General features: G+C 41.1%; 1 protein-coding gene across 3 annotated transcripts in view; it reads left to right on the forward strand.

Annotated features, from left to right (window-relative positions):
* The window catches only part of ARFGEF1 (ADP ribosylation factor guanine nucleotide exchange factor 1), a 149,298-nt gene that overhangs the window by 128,635 nt on the left and 6,042 nt on the right, over positions 1–14,621 (forward strand). For all 3 annotated transcript variants that reach the window (XM_049633640.1, XM_049633639.1, XM_049633641.1), the window contains 3 exons: positions 535–607; positions 8,898–9,030; positions 13,095–13,234. In XM_049633640.1, the coding sequence (XP_049489597.1) occupies positions 535–607; positions 8,898–9,030; positions 13,095–13,234 (346 nt within the window). The remainder of the gene's footprint in view (positions 1–534; positions 608–8,897; positions 9,031–13,094; positions 13,235–14,621) is intronic.

Consider the following 14,621-nt stretch of genomic DNA (forward strand, 5'->3'; position numbering starts at 1 on the left):
ATGATCTCACAATTCATGAGTTTGAGTACTGCGCCAGCCTCTGTGCTGACAACATGGAGCCTGCTGGGGATTCTCTTTCTCTCTCTGTGCCCCTCCCCCACTTGCTCTCGAGTATGCACGTGCTTGCTCTCTGTCTTTCAAATAAATAAACTTTAAAAGAATAGAATCTAAAGAGTTCTATGAATTTCTTAAAAGTCTCAAACTTTTCTCAGTCTCAGTTTATAGAGAATATATAATGGCATTAATACTTACTATAAAGTTTTTGAAACTTTTCAGAAGTAGTTTTTGGGTTTGTTTTTTTTAAATGATGACCAGAGTACCCTTTTAATTATGCTAGTTAATTGTTTCCTGGAGGTACATATTTTAAACTTTTCACTAGATTTTTTTTTTTAGTAAATTGTTTTTAGCAGTAATCAAAGAAGGATTATATTGTTTTTGGCATATTTTTGTGACTTTTTTCTGCCTGTTTGAAAACATGTTTGATGTGTCCTGTTTCACACTTTCAATGACTGGTGTGATTTTGGTATTTTAAAGGCTCTTGACCTGGCGTCCCTCTTCTGGAGAAACTGCTCCCCCACCTCTGTCTCCTGTGAGTGAAAAGCAGCTGGTAAGTTTTCATAAATAAGGCATATTTAAAATTGTTTTTGAGAAGTAATTTTCTGATGGGCCAAATTCTTTTATATGAGTCCAGGTATAGCATAGGGGCACGTGGGTGACTCAGTCAGTTAAGCATTGACTTTGGCTCAGGTCATGATCTCACAGTTTGTGGGTTCGAGCCCTGCGTTGGGCTCTATGCTGACAGCTCAGAGCCTAGAGCCTGCTTTGGATTCTTTGTCTCCCTCTCTCTCTGGTCCTCCCTCTCTCGTATGCTCTCTCTCTAAAATAAATATTAAAAAAACTTTTTCTTTTAATTAAAAAAAATAAAAATAAAAAGATGGCATAAATGTACTGTGCAGAGAATTCTTAGGTTAAATTTCATGGTGGTGAATTTCCCAGGTGGCTAAAATTTATTTCTGTAAGTGCCATGAAGGAGGTATTTTAAATTATTTTATAATACAGGTGGTCTGAGACATAGAGTAATATAATGTCCAGAGTTTTAAGAGGCAGGTATGAGGTTATGTAAAAGGATTTCCATGCCAAGTTAAAGACATTATTGGGTATTTATTTTAAGCTTTTAATTTGGATACAGTGTGACCTAAAAGAAATATTATAAAAAACAGTACAAAGAATTCTAATATATGATTCACCCAATATATTTGTTTCCTAGGTCTGCCACAAGAAATTACCACAACCTTGGTGGCTTAAAGCAACAGAAATTTGTTGTCTCACAGTTCAGGAGGCCAAAGGCCCCAAATTAAGGCATCAGTAAGGCCACGTTCCCTCCAGAGGCTTTAAGGGAGAATCCTTTGCCTTTTCCAGCTTCTGGTGGCTGTTGTCAACCCTTAGCATGCATTGACTTGTACACACATCACTCCAGTCTCTGCCCCCATCTTCAGATGGCTGTATGATGTCAAATCTGTATGTATCCTGTCTGCGTTTTTCTCTTGTAAGGACACTAGCCTTCTTATGTCTGTAAGATAAGATATAAGCCGTCTCATGTCAAACTCTTTAACTTAATTCCGTCTTTTAAGACCCTGTTTCTAAGTAACCTTCATAAGTACCAGAGGTAACAACTTAGATGTACCTTTTTAGAGCCACTGTTTGTTCAACCTATTGCAGTTTGCACTCTGGCACCCAGAAACTAATGTTCATCTTTCAGGCCAAGTATGTTCACCCCCTCCCAATATTCCCCAAAGTTTCAACTCATTATGGCATCAGTAAGTCCAAAATCTGTTCTAAACATCATATCAAAAGTCCCAAATCTCATCATCACAGCCATCTAGATTAGGTATGTGGTCTCTTCTGGGGCATCATCCCTCCCCATCTGTGGACCTGTAAACAAATTACAGGTGGTGGGACAAGCATAGGATAAACGTTGTCATCCCAAAAGGGAGAAATCGGCAGGAATAAAAGGGTAGCTGGCCCTAATAAGCAAGTTGAAAACCCAACAGGGTAAATTCCATTAAGTTTCAAGGCCTGAGGATAATTCTCTGTGTCTTGATGCTCTGCCCTCTGGGCCCATGGCTCCTCCCTATGATCCTGCAGGTCTGCTCTCTAAATCATTACTTCTTACAGGTTAGCACATGTTTGCAGCCGTGCAGCTCCATCAGCCCATTTCCTGCCTGTAGAATCCCAGAAGGCTGATAACCTTCCTTCATTTTGTCCCAAGTCTGTCCTTCTCAGTCTAGGCTGGCTGTGTTTCTACCAGTAAATCATTCTTAAAATCCCTGTGGGTCTCTTGAGTGTGTCAAGAGGTTTATTCATGGATCCTTTGTAGATAACTTCCTCTCTCTCCTTGGCTTCTGCTGAGATGTTTGATTGGATCCATTGAATCCACATACCTAATGTCTTTCAACAAAAAGTTGTCTTGCTATCCAAAGAAATGCTTTCATAACAATGAGTTTTCCACTTTTAGCATCCTTTGCGGTCTGGATAGGCCAAGATCCTATCAAATTATCAAGTGCTAGTTCCTTTTTAGTTAGTAATTTCTTCCTCAATGTATCTGTGTATCCTCTCATTTTTCTGTAAACACCAAGGAGAAACCAGGCCGTATCTTCAACCTTTTGCTTGAAAATATCCTTAGCTAAATATGCAAGTTCATCACTTACAAGTTCTACTTTCCACCCAGTAGTACAACACAATTTAGCTAAGTTTTCTGCCAGTTTATAACACATGCAGAAAACCTTGGATTGCAAGTAACTTGTTCTGTGACTGTCCACAAGACAGGCAGACATTTCTAATAAATTTTAACTTGATAAATGAGTAGTACATGACACCATATATCACATGATCACAACTGAGCCAGTGGTTCTTGAAACTCACCTTTGATACACGAGTGCTTTGTTGTTGTTGTTGTTGTTGTTGTTGTTGTTGTTTTAATTTTTTTTTTTAACGTTTATTTATTTTTGAGACAGGGAGAGACAGAGCATGAACAGGGGAGGGTCAGAGAGAGGGAGACACAGAATCCGAAACAGGCTCCAGGCTCCCAGCTTTCAGCACAGAGCCCGACGCGGGGCTCAAACTCATAGACCGCAAGATCATGACCTGAGCCGAAGTCGGCCGCTTAACCGACTGAGCCACCCAGGCGCCCCGAGTGCTTTGGATTATAAGCATGTTTCCGGATGGAGTTATGCTCACACACTAAGATTTTACTGTTGCCTTTCTTCCATTATCCAGTAACATAGTCCCAGTTTCCTTCTGAGATCTTATTAGAAGAACTTTTAACATTCATATCTCTGTCAGCATTCTATTCATGACCATTATATGTATTCTTTAGGATGACAGAAGATTTCTCTGACATGCATTTTACCTCGTTCTCCATCCTCACCAGAATTGCATTTAATGTCCATATTGCTACTAACAGTCTCTTTGAGGCAATGTAGGCTTTTTCTGTCATATGCCTCAAAACTCTTCTAGCTTCTGCCATTACCCAGTTCCAAAATCACTTCCACCCCCACTTCATGGTACCAAAATCTGTATCCATCAGTGTTGTACCAGTGAAGTGGAACCAGCAGGAAATATCTCTGTTTCTGTCTGTACATATATATTTGTGTATGATATATGCACATACATATCTATATTTTTTTAATTTAAATTTCACAGGATTGGCTATGCAATTATTAGGGCCAATAATTTGAAATCTGTAGGGCAGACTGGAAAGCCCTGGGCAGGAGCTGCTGCTTCAGGGAAACCTGACGGCCTTTCAGCTGATCACGTGAGGCTCTGCCACATTGAGGATCATCTCCTTTACTTAAGTCAACTGGCTGTAGATGTTCACCACATTCACACAGTACCTTTACAGCAATACTTGTATTAATCACTGGATACTAGACACTAGACAGTTGACACATAAAACTAACATGACACCCAAGTTTCTCCAGATGTTATCATTTCACTGTATTTGCTTTATCATTTCCTCCCTCCCTCCCTGCCTCCTTCCTTTTTCTCTCACTCATCAACCCCGCCCCCAAGACTTTCTGAGTTCTTTGAAAATAAGATGTCCTTTTATCCCTAAGTTCCTTACTCTGTTTTTCCTTTGGAAGAAGAAAAAAAAATCTTACATAACCACAGTGCAGTTAACAAAATTAGGAAATTACCATTGAAACAGTGCTATTCTCTAATCTGGCCTTATTCAGGTGTTTTGGTTTTTTTTTTTTAATGTTTTTGTATTTATTTTTGAGAAATAGAGCACAGATGGGGGAGGGGCAGAATCTGAAGCAGGCTCCAGGTTCTGAGCTGTCAGCATAGAGCTCAACACAGGGCTTGAACTCGTGAACCAGGAGATCATGACCTGAGCCAAAGTTGGCTGCTCAACCAACTGAACCAACCAGGCGCCCACGGGCTTATTCAGTTTTAAACCCAGGACGCCAGCAGGACCATATTAGTGTCCATTGGTTGATTTGTCCCCCATAACTTTTAAATTTCTCAACTAATAGTCAATGACTAAAACTTAGATCTCATAGTAAAGTACTACTGTGAGTTTGTCTCGAGAGAGCTGTCACATCTGGAACCTTGGGGGCACGCTGCTCCATGATCCTGATCTGCAGGACTGCTCTGTTCATCACAGACTCCACTTATGAAGTCCTGTTTTAAGCCCAGAATGAGCTTACTCTGTTTCCTGTTTTTCTTAAATTGGCCCACTCCTTGCTTGCTTTGTGTCCTTTTGGTTTTTCTGCCTCTGCTGTATAGTATAGTAATTTGCAGTGTGGGCTTTAGAGTCAGCCCCAAAATAAAATCCTGACTGTGCAGTGACTGGCTCTGTGGCCTCAGCAAGTTACCTGACCTTGTGTTAGAGTGGTCTTGTGATGAGAATTAGGTCAGGGCATTCACTGCACAGAAAGCCGTTGGAGCGGCATGTGCCAGGTGAGTGCTCAGTGCCTGGGCTGCTGCAGGGCTCCCTGGGGCGAGCCAGCGGGGCCCCTCAGGACCGTCTCACCCTCTCTGTGGCTCCTTCCAGAGCTGCTGCTGCCACCCCTTCTGAGATCTGCTTCTTGCACCCTGCTTTCCTTTTCTTTCTCTTCTCTCTACGACTTATAGTTTGCCAAGAAATTATGGTATTTTCTAATGCCATTCTCAGCTGAGTATATCTTGCTGTGCACTGAAGGACTACTTTGTATTTATTTTTGTTTTTCTCATTAAACTTGTTTTTAATGGGTCTCAAAATTCTGTGACATATTTTTGGCCAAGCTGATTGTTCCATTAAAAAGTAGTGATTTTAAAACTAATAACTTAAAACTGCCACACACTCACTCACTCACACACACACACACACACAACAAATGGTCCACAAAACATTCTGAAGGTTTTACGATGCATTGTTACCATTAACCAGTCTTTTACTGTTAAACTTAAAAGGCCAATTGACACAAACATTTCTGAGACGTTCTTCCACCACTGAATAAGACTCGGGTGGCATTGGGGCACCTGGGTGGCTCAGTTGGTTGAGCATTGACTTCGGCTCAGGTCATAATCTTACAGTTCATGGGTTCAAGCCCCACGTTGGGCTCTGTGCTGACAGCTGAGAGCCTGGGGCCTGCTTAGGATTCTGTGTCTCCCTCTCTCTCTGCCCCTCCCCTGTTCACGCTCTGTCTCTCTCTGTATCTCAAAAATAAACATTAAAAAAAAAAAAAAAAGATAGGGGTGGCGTTATTGGGGATAACGCTCATGTAGCCTGCTGAGCTTTCTGGGCAGACTTGGTCCCATTGCCAGCTCCAGCTGCCTTCTTGTCCACTGCTTTGATGGTGACCCACAGCAGCTGTCTGTCTCCTCTCCCAGAGTATGCTCTCGACACGCATAGTCTTGCCAGGAACCATATGAACGATGGCAGCACCACCAGATTTCAAGAATTTAGGGCCATCTTCCACCTTTTCCCCAGAGCAACAGTCAGTCTTCTTCGGTTCAGCAAACTTGCAAGCACTGTGAGCGTGTGACAGTCCAGCACAGGTGCATATCCAGCACTGATTTGGTGAAGGACTATTTTTTCAATATTAAAAATAGAAAAATACCCAGTTATTGTTAAAAAAAAAAATTACAGAAGAAAATAGGGTAAAAAAAAAATGCAAGGCCCTTTTTATACTGTACCCTTCCACTGCAACTCCAGGGTTTAATATTGTGGTGTATATCCTTCCAGCTTTTTTCTATACATTTATATATACAGTATATAAATTTACATATAGTTTTCTCAAAAAATGAAATTTTATTTGGAGACTAACACGTCTGGAATATCTAAGAGATGTCTCCACTTCGATACATAGAGATTTCTTTCATCAGAGTTCCTCCTTTTCCATTAAAGAGTCCTTTTTAAAAGGAGAGGTGTGGGCATACGTCTGGTTCACAGCTGTTCTAAAAAATGCAGAATTACCAAAAAATCGTCTTTAATTGGTTGATCAGAAAAACTGAGAATGCAGTATGCCTAACATTAAAAGATTCCTCTGAGGGGCACCTGGGTGGCTCAGTCGGTTGAGCGTCCAACTTCGGCTCAGGTCACGATCTCGCAGTCTGTGAGTTCGAGCCCCGCGTCGGGCTCTGGGCTGATGGCTCAGAGCCTGGAGCCTGCTTCCAATTCTGTGTCTCCCTCTCTCTGTGACCCTCCCCCGTTCATGCTCTGTCTCTCTCTGTCTCAAAAATAAATAAACTTAAAAAAAAAATTCCTCTGATACAAAGGAGAAGTTTTAAATTCCTAATACTGTGACCTAGTTTTTGTGTACATTTGGTTTTCTGGGGAGAAGCTTTTTAGGGATCATGAGAATGTTCAAAAGAGCCAGTGACCCAAAAAATTCAAAAACCAGTACTTTCACTTATATTCAGTAAGATAATACATTTTTTTATTCTATTAACTTATTAATCTCCCCCTTAAAATATACTTACTAAAATGTACAAACTGGGGCACCTGGGTGGCTCAGTTAGTTGAGTGTCTGACTCTTAGTTTTGGCTCAGGCCAGGATCCCAGGGTTGTGGGATCATGCCCTGCATCCCGGTTCTTGCTCAGCATGGAGCCTGCAAAGATTCTTTCTCCCTCTGTCCCTCTTCCCCGTGTGCACATGCTCACTCACTCTCACTCTCTCTCTCAAGAAAAAACATACAAGTTAAAAAGAGACATTTGCTTATATATTTTTTAATTTTTTTTAAATTTTTTTTAACCTTTATTTATTTTTGAGACAGAGGGAAGACAGAGCATGAATGGGGGAGGGTCAGAGAGAGGGAAACACAGAATCTGAAACAGGCTCCAGGCTCTGAGCTGTCAGCACAGAGCCCGACGCGGGGCTCGAACCCACGGACTGCGAGATCACGACCTGAGCCAAAGTCGGACGCTTAACCAACTGAGCCACCCAGGCGCCCTGAGACATTTGCTTTTAATAGTTAATTTTAAATAAACATTCCCTTAAAGGATTTATAAATTAAGAAGTGTTGCTATATGCATTCTTCCATTTAAGTTTTTCTTTTAATGTTTATTTATTTTGAGAAAGAGAGAGTACAAACTTGGGAGGGGCAGAGAGAGAGGGAGAGCAGGAATCCCAAGCAGGCTGCACACTCTCAACGTGGAGCCGTAGGGCTCGATCCCACAATCTGTGAGATCATGACCTGAGCTGAAGTTGGATGCTTAACTGACTGAACCACCCAATCGCCCCACTTCCATTTAACTTTTTACTTAAAAGTGTATTATAGGCCGTCATGGTCAAAGAAATTACCCAATGAGTCTTCTGGATCTATGTAATTATTATTAAAGGCCTCTTGTTTGTTAAATGCTTATGAAAAATACAAAGATAATTAAGAACAGTTATAACAATAATAATATGGCTTTAGATTTGTGTAGCACGTCACTGTTTAAAAAATATTTTTACATGTGATCCTTTTAGAAATTTTTTGAACCCGATTTGGTACATTATCCCCATTTTATACAGAACAGCAAATGAAAAATCATAAACTGATATTTTAAGTCTAAGTTAAAATACCATTTTGATTAGCACTGTTCCTTGGGAACACAGGCCCCTGTCTTCCTTTCAGAAACCCAGGTGAGTTCGCTTCCAGCTAAAACTGTTGAGTCAGAATTCTCAGTTCCTCTGGAAAACACATTCTGGCTTCTTTCTGGTATGCTGTATTGCTGTAACAAAATAAAGCCAGAATAGTATTGACAGCTATCATATATTGTCTGATAACTGTGCCAGTGCTTTGCATTTATTATCCTAATAACCTACTAGGAAAGGTCCTCTCCATTTTCAGATCAGAAAACCCTAGCTCAGAAGTGTTCATTGCTTTTCCAAGGTTATACCTAATCCTGGAGCCAAAGTCTGGTGTTGACTTGAATGTTGAGCTTCTCTCATGACACCACACTCCTAGTCACCTTCTCACTGATCTTTCTGGTCGCCATTTCCTTGGATGACAGAACATCTTTCCTTAAACTCACCCCTACAAAACTTTCCTGAGCTCCACCTACACAGAGCTTGCAGAAACCTATCCCACCTCTGCCACATACATGTTCTGTTTAGACTGCATGAAGAGTCCTGGATATCCCTGATTGGTTTTTCCATACAATGAAGCTTAGCATTTTTATCTGTTGCTTTTGGGTGGTACCAGACCTGAGACCATCGAGGGTCAGAAAGGAAGCTTTTTCTCTTAAAGGCTATCAGCTCTTATCTGTGCATAGGTAACTTTAAATAATTTCCCCATTTTGTCTGTAATCACTGTGTAGAACGTCCTTTTCATAGTGACCCATGTAATTGTTTTCAAAAACAGCATACTAGAAACTGTTTTCATCCTTAAGATTTGTTGTACTTACAAGGAATTTTTTATTTTATTAGGATACAATATCACAGAAATCTGTAGATATTCATGATTCTATTCAACCAAGATCTGCAGATAATAGACAGCAAGCACCATTGGCTTCTGTCTCTACTGTGAACGAAGAAGTCAGCAAAATTAAACATACAGCAAGTGAGTTATTTCTCCTAATAAAAATAGTGTGTTTTGTTTTATGTAGGAAAGGGATGAAATGTTTGCTCTTACTTTTGTTATTAACAAATATATACTGTAATTGGTTGTGTGGTCACTTTGTTACTGCATTTGCTCCAAGTTGGACATTTCGCTAACACCTGCAGTACCAGCTTTTTCCACAAGTGCTTAATGTTTGTGTTGAGCACCTGACTCTCTTCTCCCTGTTCTCTTCTGCATGTCAGCCTCATATTCTTTCTGCAAAAGTAGGGCCTGATGGGCCTTTCTCTATAGTGCCTTCCGAGCAGGGGCACCCAGCTTCCTGAGAAGCCGACCTTCTTTCCACTCGACTGCCCCACACGATGTCTTGTGCTCACCTTCTTAGTACTTGTCACAAAGAAGGGCAACCCTTTCTATTTTTTGAAAAATTGATCCAGCTTTGTTTATATAAGGAAATTATAATACCAAGGAAAAACTACCCCGTTCCTAGAGGAAAACAAGACAGCTATAGTTGCTTCTATAAAATGAGGTGAAATTCACATAAGAAAAGTAATCATTTTAAAGTGAACAGTTCAGTACATTCACAGTGTTGTGCAATCACCACCTCTGTCTAGTTCCAAAATGTTTCTATCACCCTAAAAGAAAACTCCCCACCCATTAATGCTATTCCTTCTTACTCTCCCCTTCCCCTGTCCCTAGCAACCACTAATCTGCTTTCTTGGTCTATAGATTTGCTATACTTCATATAAACGGAATCATGCAGTATATGACCTTTTATGTCTGGCCTTTATTTAGCATAATGTTTTTAAGGTCCACCCACACTGTGAAATTGGTCAGTGACTGATACTTCTTTATGACCAGTTGTCATTTGTTTGGATATGTATCACATTTTGTTTATCCAGTCATTTGCTGATGGCCGTTTGGGTTTGTTCTATCTTTTGGTTATCATCATGCTGTTGTGAATGTCTGTGTACAGTATAACTTGAGTACCTGTTTTTAATTATGTTGGCTGTACACACAGGAGTGGAATTTTGGGGTCATATTATAGGATAGTTCTATGTTTAACTTTGTAGGGAACCACTAAAACATGTTCCACAGTGGCATTCCAACTAGCAATTCCAATGTATCCACATCCTCACCATCACTTCTTTTTTTTTAAATGACCATCCTAGTGGGTGTGAAGTGGTACCCCATCGTAGATTTGATGTGCATTTCCCTGATGATTAGTGGTGTTAAGCATCTTTTCATGTGCTTATTGCCATTTGTTTGTTTTCTGTGGAGAAATATTTATGTCCTTTGCTCTTTTTTAAATTGGGTTGTCTTGTTGTAGTTGAATTGTAAGTTTGTTACACACTCTGGATACTATACCTGTATCACATATATGATTTGCAGATATTTATTTTCTCGTGTTGTATAGTTCTTATCATTTCTTTAATAACATCTGATGCACAAAGTTTTTAACTCGGATGAAGTCCAATTTACCTGTTTTTTGTTGCTCATGCTTTTGGTGTCATGGCTAAGAATCACTTGCCAGAACTAAGGTCATGAAGGTTTTCCCCAATGTTTTAAGAGTTTTGTACTTTTAGCCCTTACATTTAGGTTGTTGATCCATTTTGAGTGAATTTTTTTTTTCAGGGAATTTTTTTTATGAATCCTAGGTTCTTATACTTGTTCTTGAGAGAAGACAGAGCTTCTGGCTTCAGTCACGGTGTTTTGCTAACTTCTTAAAGGGGAGAGGGAGATGGGTAGTGGTGAGTGGCTGATTTTCATTTTTTATTCCTGTTCTCTGGAGAACAGCATATCTCGTGCAGGAATCCACGACAACTTTGCACTGGAACATGCCATAAGGACAGAATAGTGAGTGGCTCTTCTCTCTCTCAGCCCCAAGACTGAATTTAAATATACTTTAGCCTTGCAAAGTAAGGATGTGGTCATCACACATTAGAAAGTTTTCACATGGCTAATCTAGGGAAACACCTTTAACTGGAGCTGCGTGCTGCTCCCCATACCCAGAGCCGAGGGCCCAGGCTTGTTTCCTACTATCAGATGTCCTGCCCTCTGTCTCCTTTAAGTTCTTTAGGAAAAGTTTGCCATGGAATTGTTGATTCAGAATAGGTGGAGCTAGAGGAAGAACAAATGGCCACCATGTCCCCATGAGCCCTTTCAACTTAGTGGAAGAGAGACCGTCTGCTGTCTCCTGCTCAGGGGAAAGAATCACAGCACACACCTGAGTATTTCGCCCTGTCCGAGGGGCAGCTATCTCGTTCTTCCTGTACACGTTCTTTCTGTACACGTTAAGAAAACACCACCACCACCCCATCTAGTCTCAGCTCAGCGCCTGCTGTCCCACATAGTGAATCTTGTTTAGCTTTGGTGAACCAGTGAAATGGTCACCTACTATAACCCTGGCAGTGTCAGCCCTCGTTATAAAATCTGTCCAAACATGCTGCTGGTCATTGCTAGTGAGTCTAAAGTTAAGATCGGTAGCCTCCCAGGACTACAGATCCTGGGCCAGGAGATCTGGACTCCTCCCAGGACTACAGATCCTGGAGAGGCCCAGCCTTACCCACTCAGTCAGAGTAGAGTCTCGTCAGCGATTCTGTCCGTTCACCCTGCTGACAGCTCTTTCTCCCCTTGAGTGGCTGATGCTGGAACCGATGAGAACACATCTCGTCAGACATCAGCCTAACTCCCAAGTCTCATTGAGAGTTCCACCTGTGCTGCCAGGAGTCTCCTGCTCTAGGGACGGAGTTTAGGACTTGAATGAAGGAGGTGAATGACTGACTGGTACTTGTCAGCTCTGACTGAGGTGAAGGACTAGGAAGAAGATACTGAAGAGGAGACAGTTGTGGGATTTGTGGTGTCTTTGTTTTACTTTTTGTTTGACATGAGATCTAGTAAGAAATGTTACGTACTCCAGCATTTCTGAAAACTACCCGGAAAGGAGTCTTTATTAATGACCTCAATAAGAAGAAATTTACGCAAATTGTTTTGCTACCCCTAAAGCCCTTAAAACATGAGTTTGCATTCCACAAATTGGTGCCACAAAACGGAATTTGTAATAAAAGCAAAAGTAGAGACTGAAGGATTGTAAGTCTGTAATGCTGAGTGATTGCCCGGAGAGTGATTTCCAGGCTGCTCCCCCTAGGCAGTCATCTGCCTCCTGGAAAGCTCACTGGAAGAGCTGCTCTGGACATCCCAGGATTGAGGTATGGCCTGGGGCCATCATTGCAGCCACGTGTCAGTGTTGCCAAGCTCTTGGAGTATCTCAGTAGTTGAGTCCTTTTTCCTAACCTTGTGCTTTTGCATTTGCTTAACTGGGATGGTCAGTGAAATGGGAAATTCTTCTATGAACATGACCTTATGGGCTGTGGATTGTCAGAAACAGTCTTGTGTCTTGTTGAGCAAATTCATCCGGCTAGAGGAATGTAGTTATGTTTCATTTCACCTGTGGAGAGCATTTTGTGATCATGCACTTGGCATAACTTTTTATAGACTTCTTTGCTTACGGATCCATTTGAAAATATAAGGTCATTTTGGCTACAACTTCTAACCTGGATCCAAATAAAACGTGCTCTGGTTAACCTGCAGTATTGTCCCACTTATCAGAATTTGTGGCTGTCTCTCCTTCCTTTCCCGCAGATCTGGTTCCTGTTGTTTTCTTTTGGTATAGGCTTTATATTACCTATATTCAAAGGCCAAACTTGAGTTCCAGTAAATGCTATTAGCTTTTTTTTTTTTTTAATTAAGCTTTTAATGCATTTGTTGCATTTTATTAAAGAATAACTTAAATCTTCTTAAAGTTGCAGTGGGACCTTTTTGGACATTATTTACTGTTCTAAGTCATGGAGAATATTTTTATTTAAAAAATTACTTTCCTGAAGCTTTTCTAAAAATTGATGAGACTGAGTGGTGCTTATGTGCAAAGGCAGTATGTACTCAGTGTGATGTGTGCAAGTAACCTTCATTCATATGAATGTTTCCTTAAGCATTGTAATGTCATAGAAATTATAAAGGATTCAAAATAATTTTTGTTTGCATGTGCATTGGGGTGGGTTTCCTCACAGAATTTCCAGAACAAAAATTGTTTGCCGCCCTGTTGATTAAATGTGTTGTGCAGCTGGAACTCATCCAGACTATCGACAACATTGTGTTCTTCCCAGCCACAAGTAAGAAGGAAGATGCTGAAAACCTAGCTGCAGCCCAGGTATGGGGGTGTGAGGACAGCTGCTTTTATGTTGAATAGGAAGTTGGCTTTCACAGTCTGGGCCTCAGAGCAGAGGTCAAGCTAGAGACTTGATTTGGGGGCTCTTCATCACATAAATGTCATTTTAAACTTTGGGACTAAACGATATCCTCCAGGCAATAAGTGTGGGTGGGGCTGAGAGGACAGTTGGGTATTGAGCCCAGGGGCTTCCATGGTCAGAGCTCCTGGTGATAAGGCAGCTGGTAAAGAGCCTGAGAATAAGAATCCATGAGGCAAAGGAGAGAGAGCAGGAGACAGTGGTGTCCTGGAAGCCAAATGAAAAAGATGTTTTAAGAAGGATGTGATCATCTCTGTCAGATGCTCAGTGGGTCAAGTAATATTTTTTTTTCTTTTTTTTTTAAAGTAATGTTTCATCTGAGAGTTGCCTTCGAGCAATTTGGTGGACTTCAGTGACCTTGACATTGTGCTTAATTGTAATGTTGAGGACAAAAGCATTATTGAAATGGGTACCAGAGACGAGAGGAATTGCAGACAGCAAATATTTGATAATTGTGTCGAATATTGTTGTAAAGGGGTACAGAGAAATAGGATAATTGCTGGAGGAAGATGAAAGGGTCAGGAAAAGGGTTTGCTTTGTTTGTGTCTTTAAGATTGGCAATATTGCAGCATTTTCACTGATGAGAATTCTTCAGGAAAGAGAGAAACACAGAAAGAGGGACAGTTGCTGTCTTTTTGAGTGAATGGGGGTGGCATCTAGGGCCAGTCCCCGGGGGGTTAGAAGCACAGGCAGTTGGTGCTTTGTGACAGGAAAGCAAGCAAAGTGTGTAGCTCTTAACACAGGAAGGTTGGTCTGTTTGCCAGTGGGAGTTTGCGGGAGGTCTCTTCTGATAGCTTCTGGTTTCTCATTGAGAGAAGAAAAATCCTCTACCAAATGAAGTGGGAGGAGAATATTAGATACTTGAGGAGAGAAGTGAAAACATGAGTTAATCATCTAGAGAGTGGACTCAGGCAGTGCAGGATTGCTTGGGCACCACCCAGAGCCCACTGGATTTAAAATCAGTCTGTTTTCTCCCGTTATGTTTGTTGTGTGGGTATAGACGTGGAGTAGGCAGTTTTGCCAGCCAATTAATCTAAAAAGAGTGAGGGATTATGCAAGAGAGCAATTATAACTGCAGTTCCTAGAATCCAAACTGGTGAAGTAGAGAAGTGAGGACCTGATGGGGGTGAGGAACAGTGAGGGCTGTAGGCTCTGGTAGGGGTGGAGTTCCTGGAGTTAGGAATTAGGAAGGGAATTGGGAAGATAGGAGGTGGTGCCTGGTGACTAGGATGCATGGAATATAAAGGCTCAGGAAATGTAATAACAAAAGATGGACATTTTCCTATTTTC

The sequence above is a fragment of the Panthera uncia genome, chromosome F2 (assembly GCF_023721935.1).
Source record: "Panthera uncia isolate 11264 chromosome F2, Puncia_PCG_1.0, whole genome shotgun sequence".
NCBI classification, from domain to species: domain Eukaryota; kingdom Metazoa; phylum Chordata; class Mammalia; order Carnivora; family Felidae; genus Panthera; species Panthera uncia.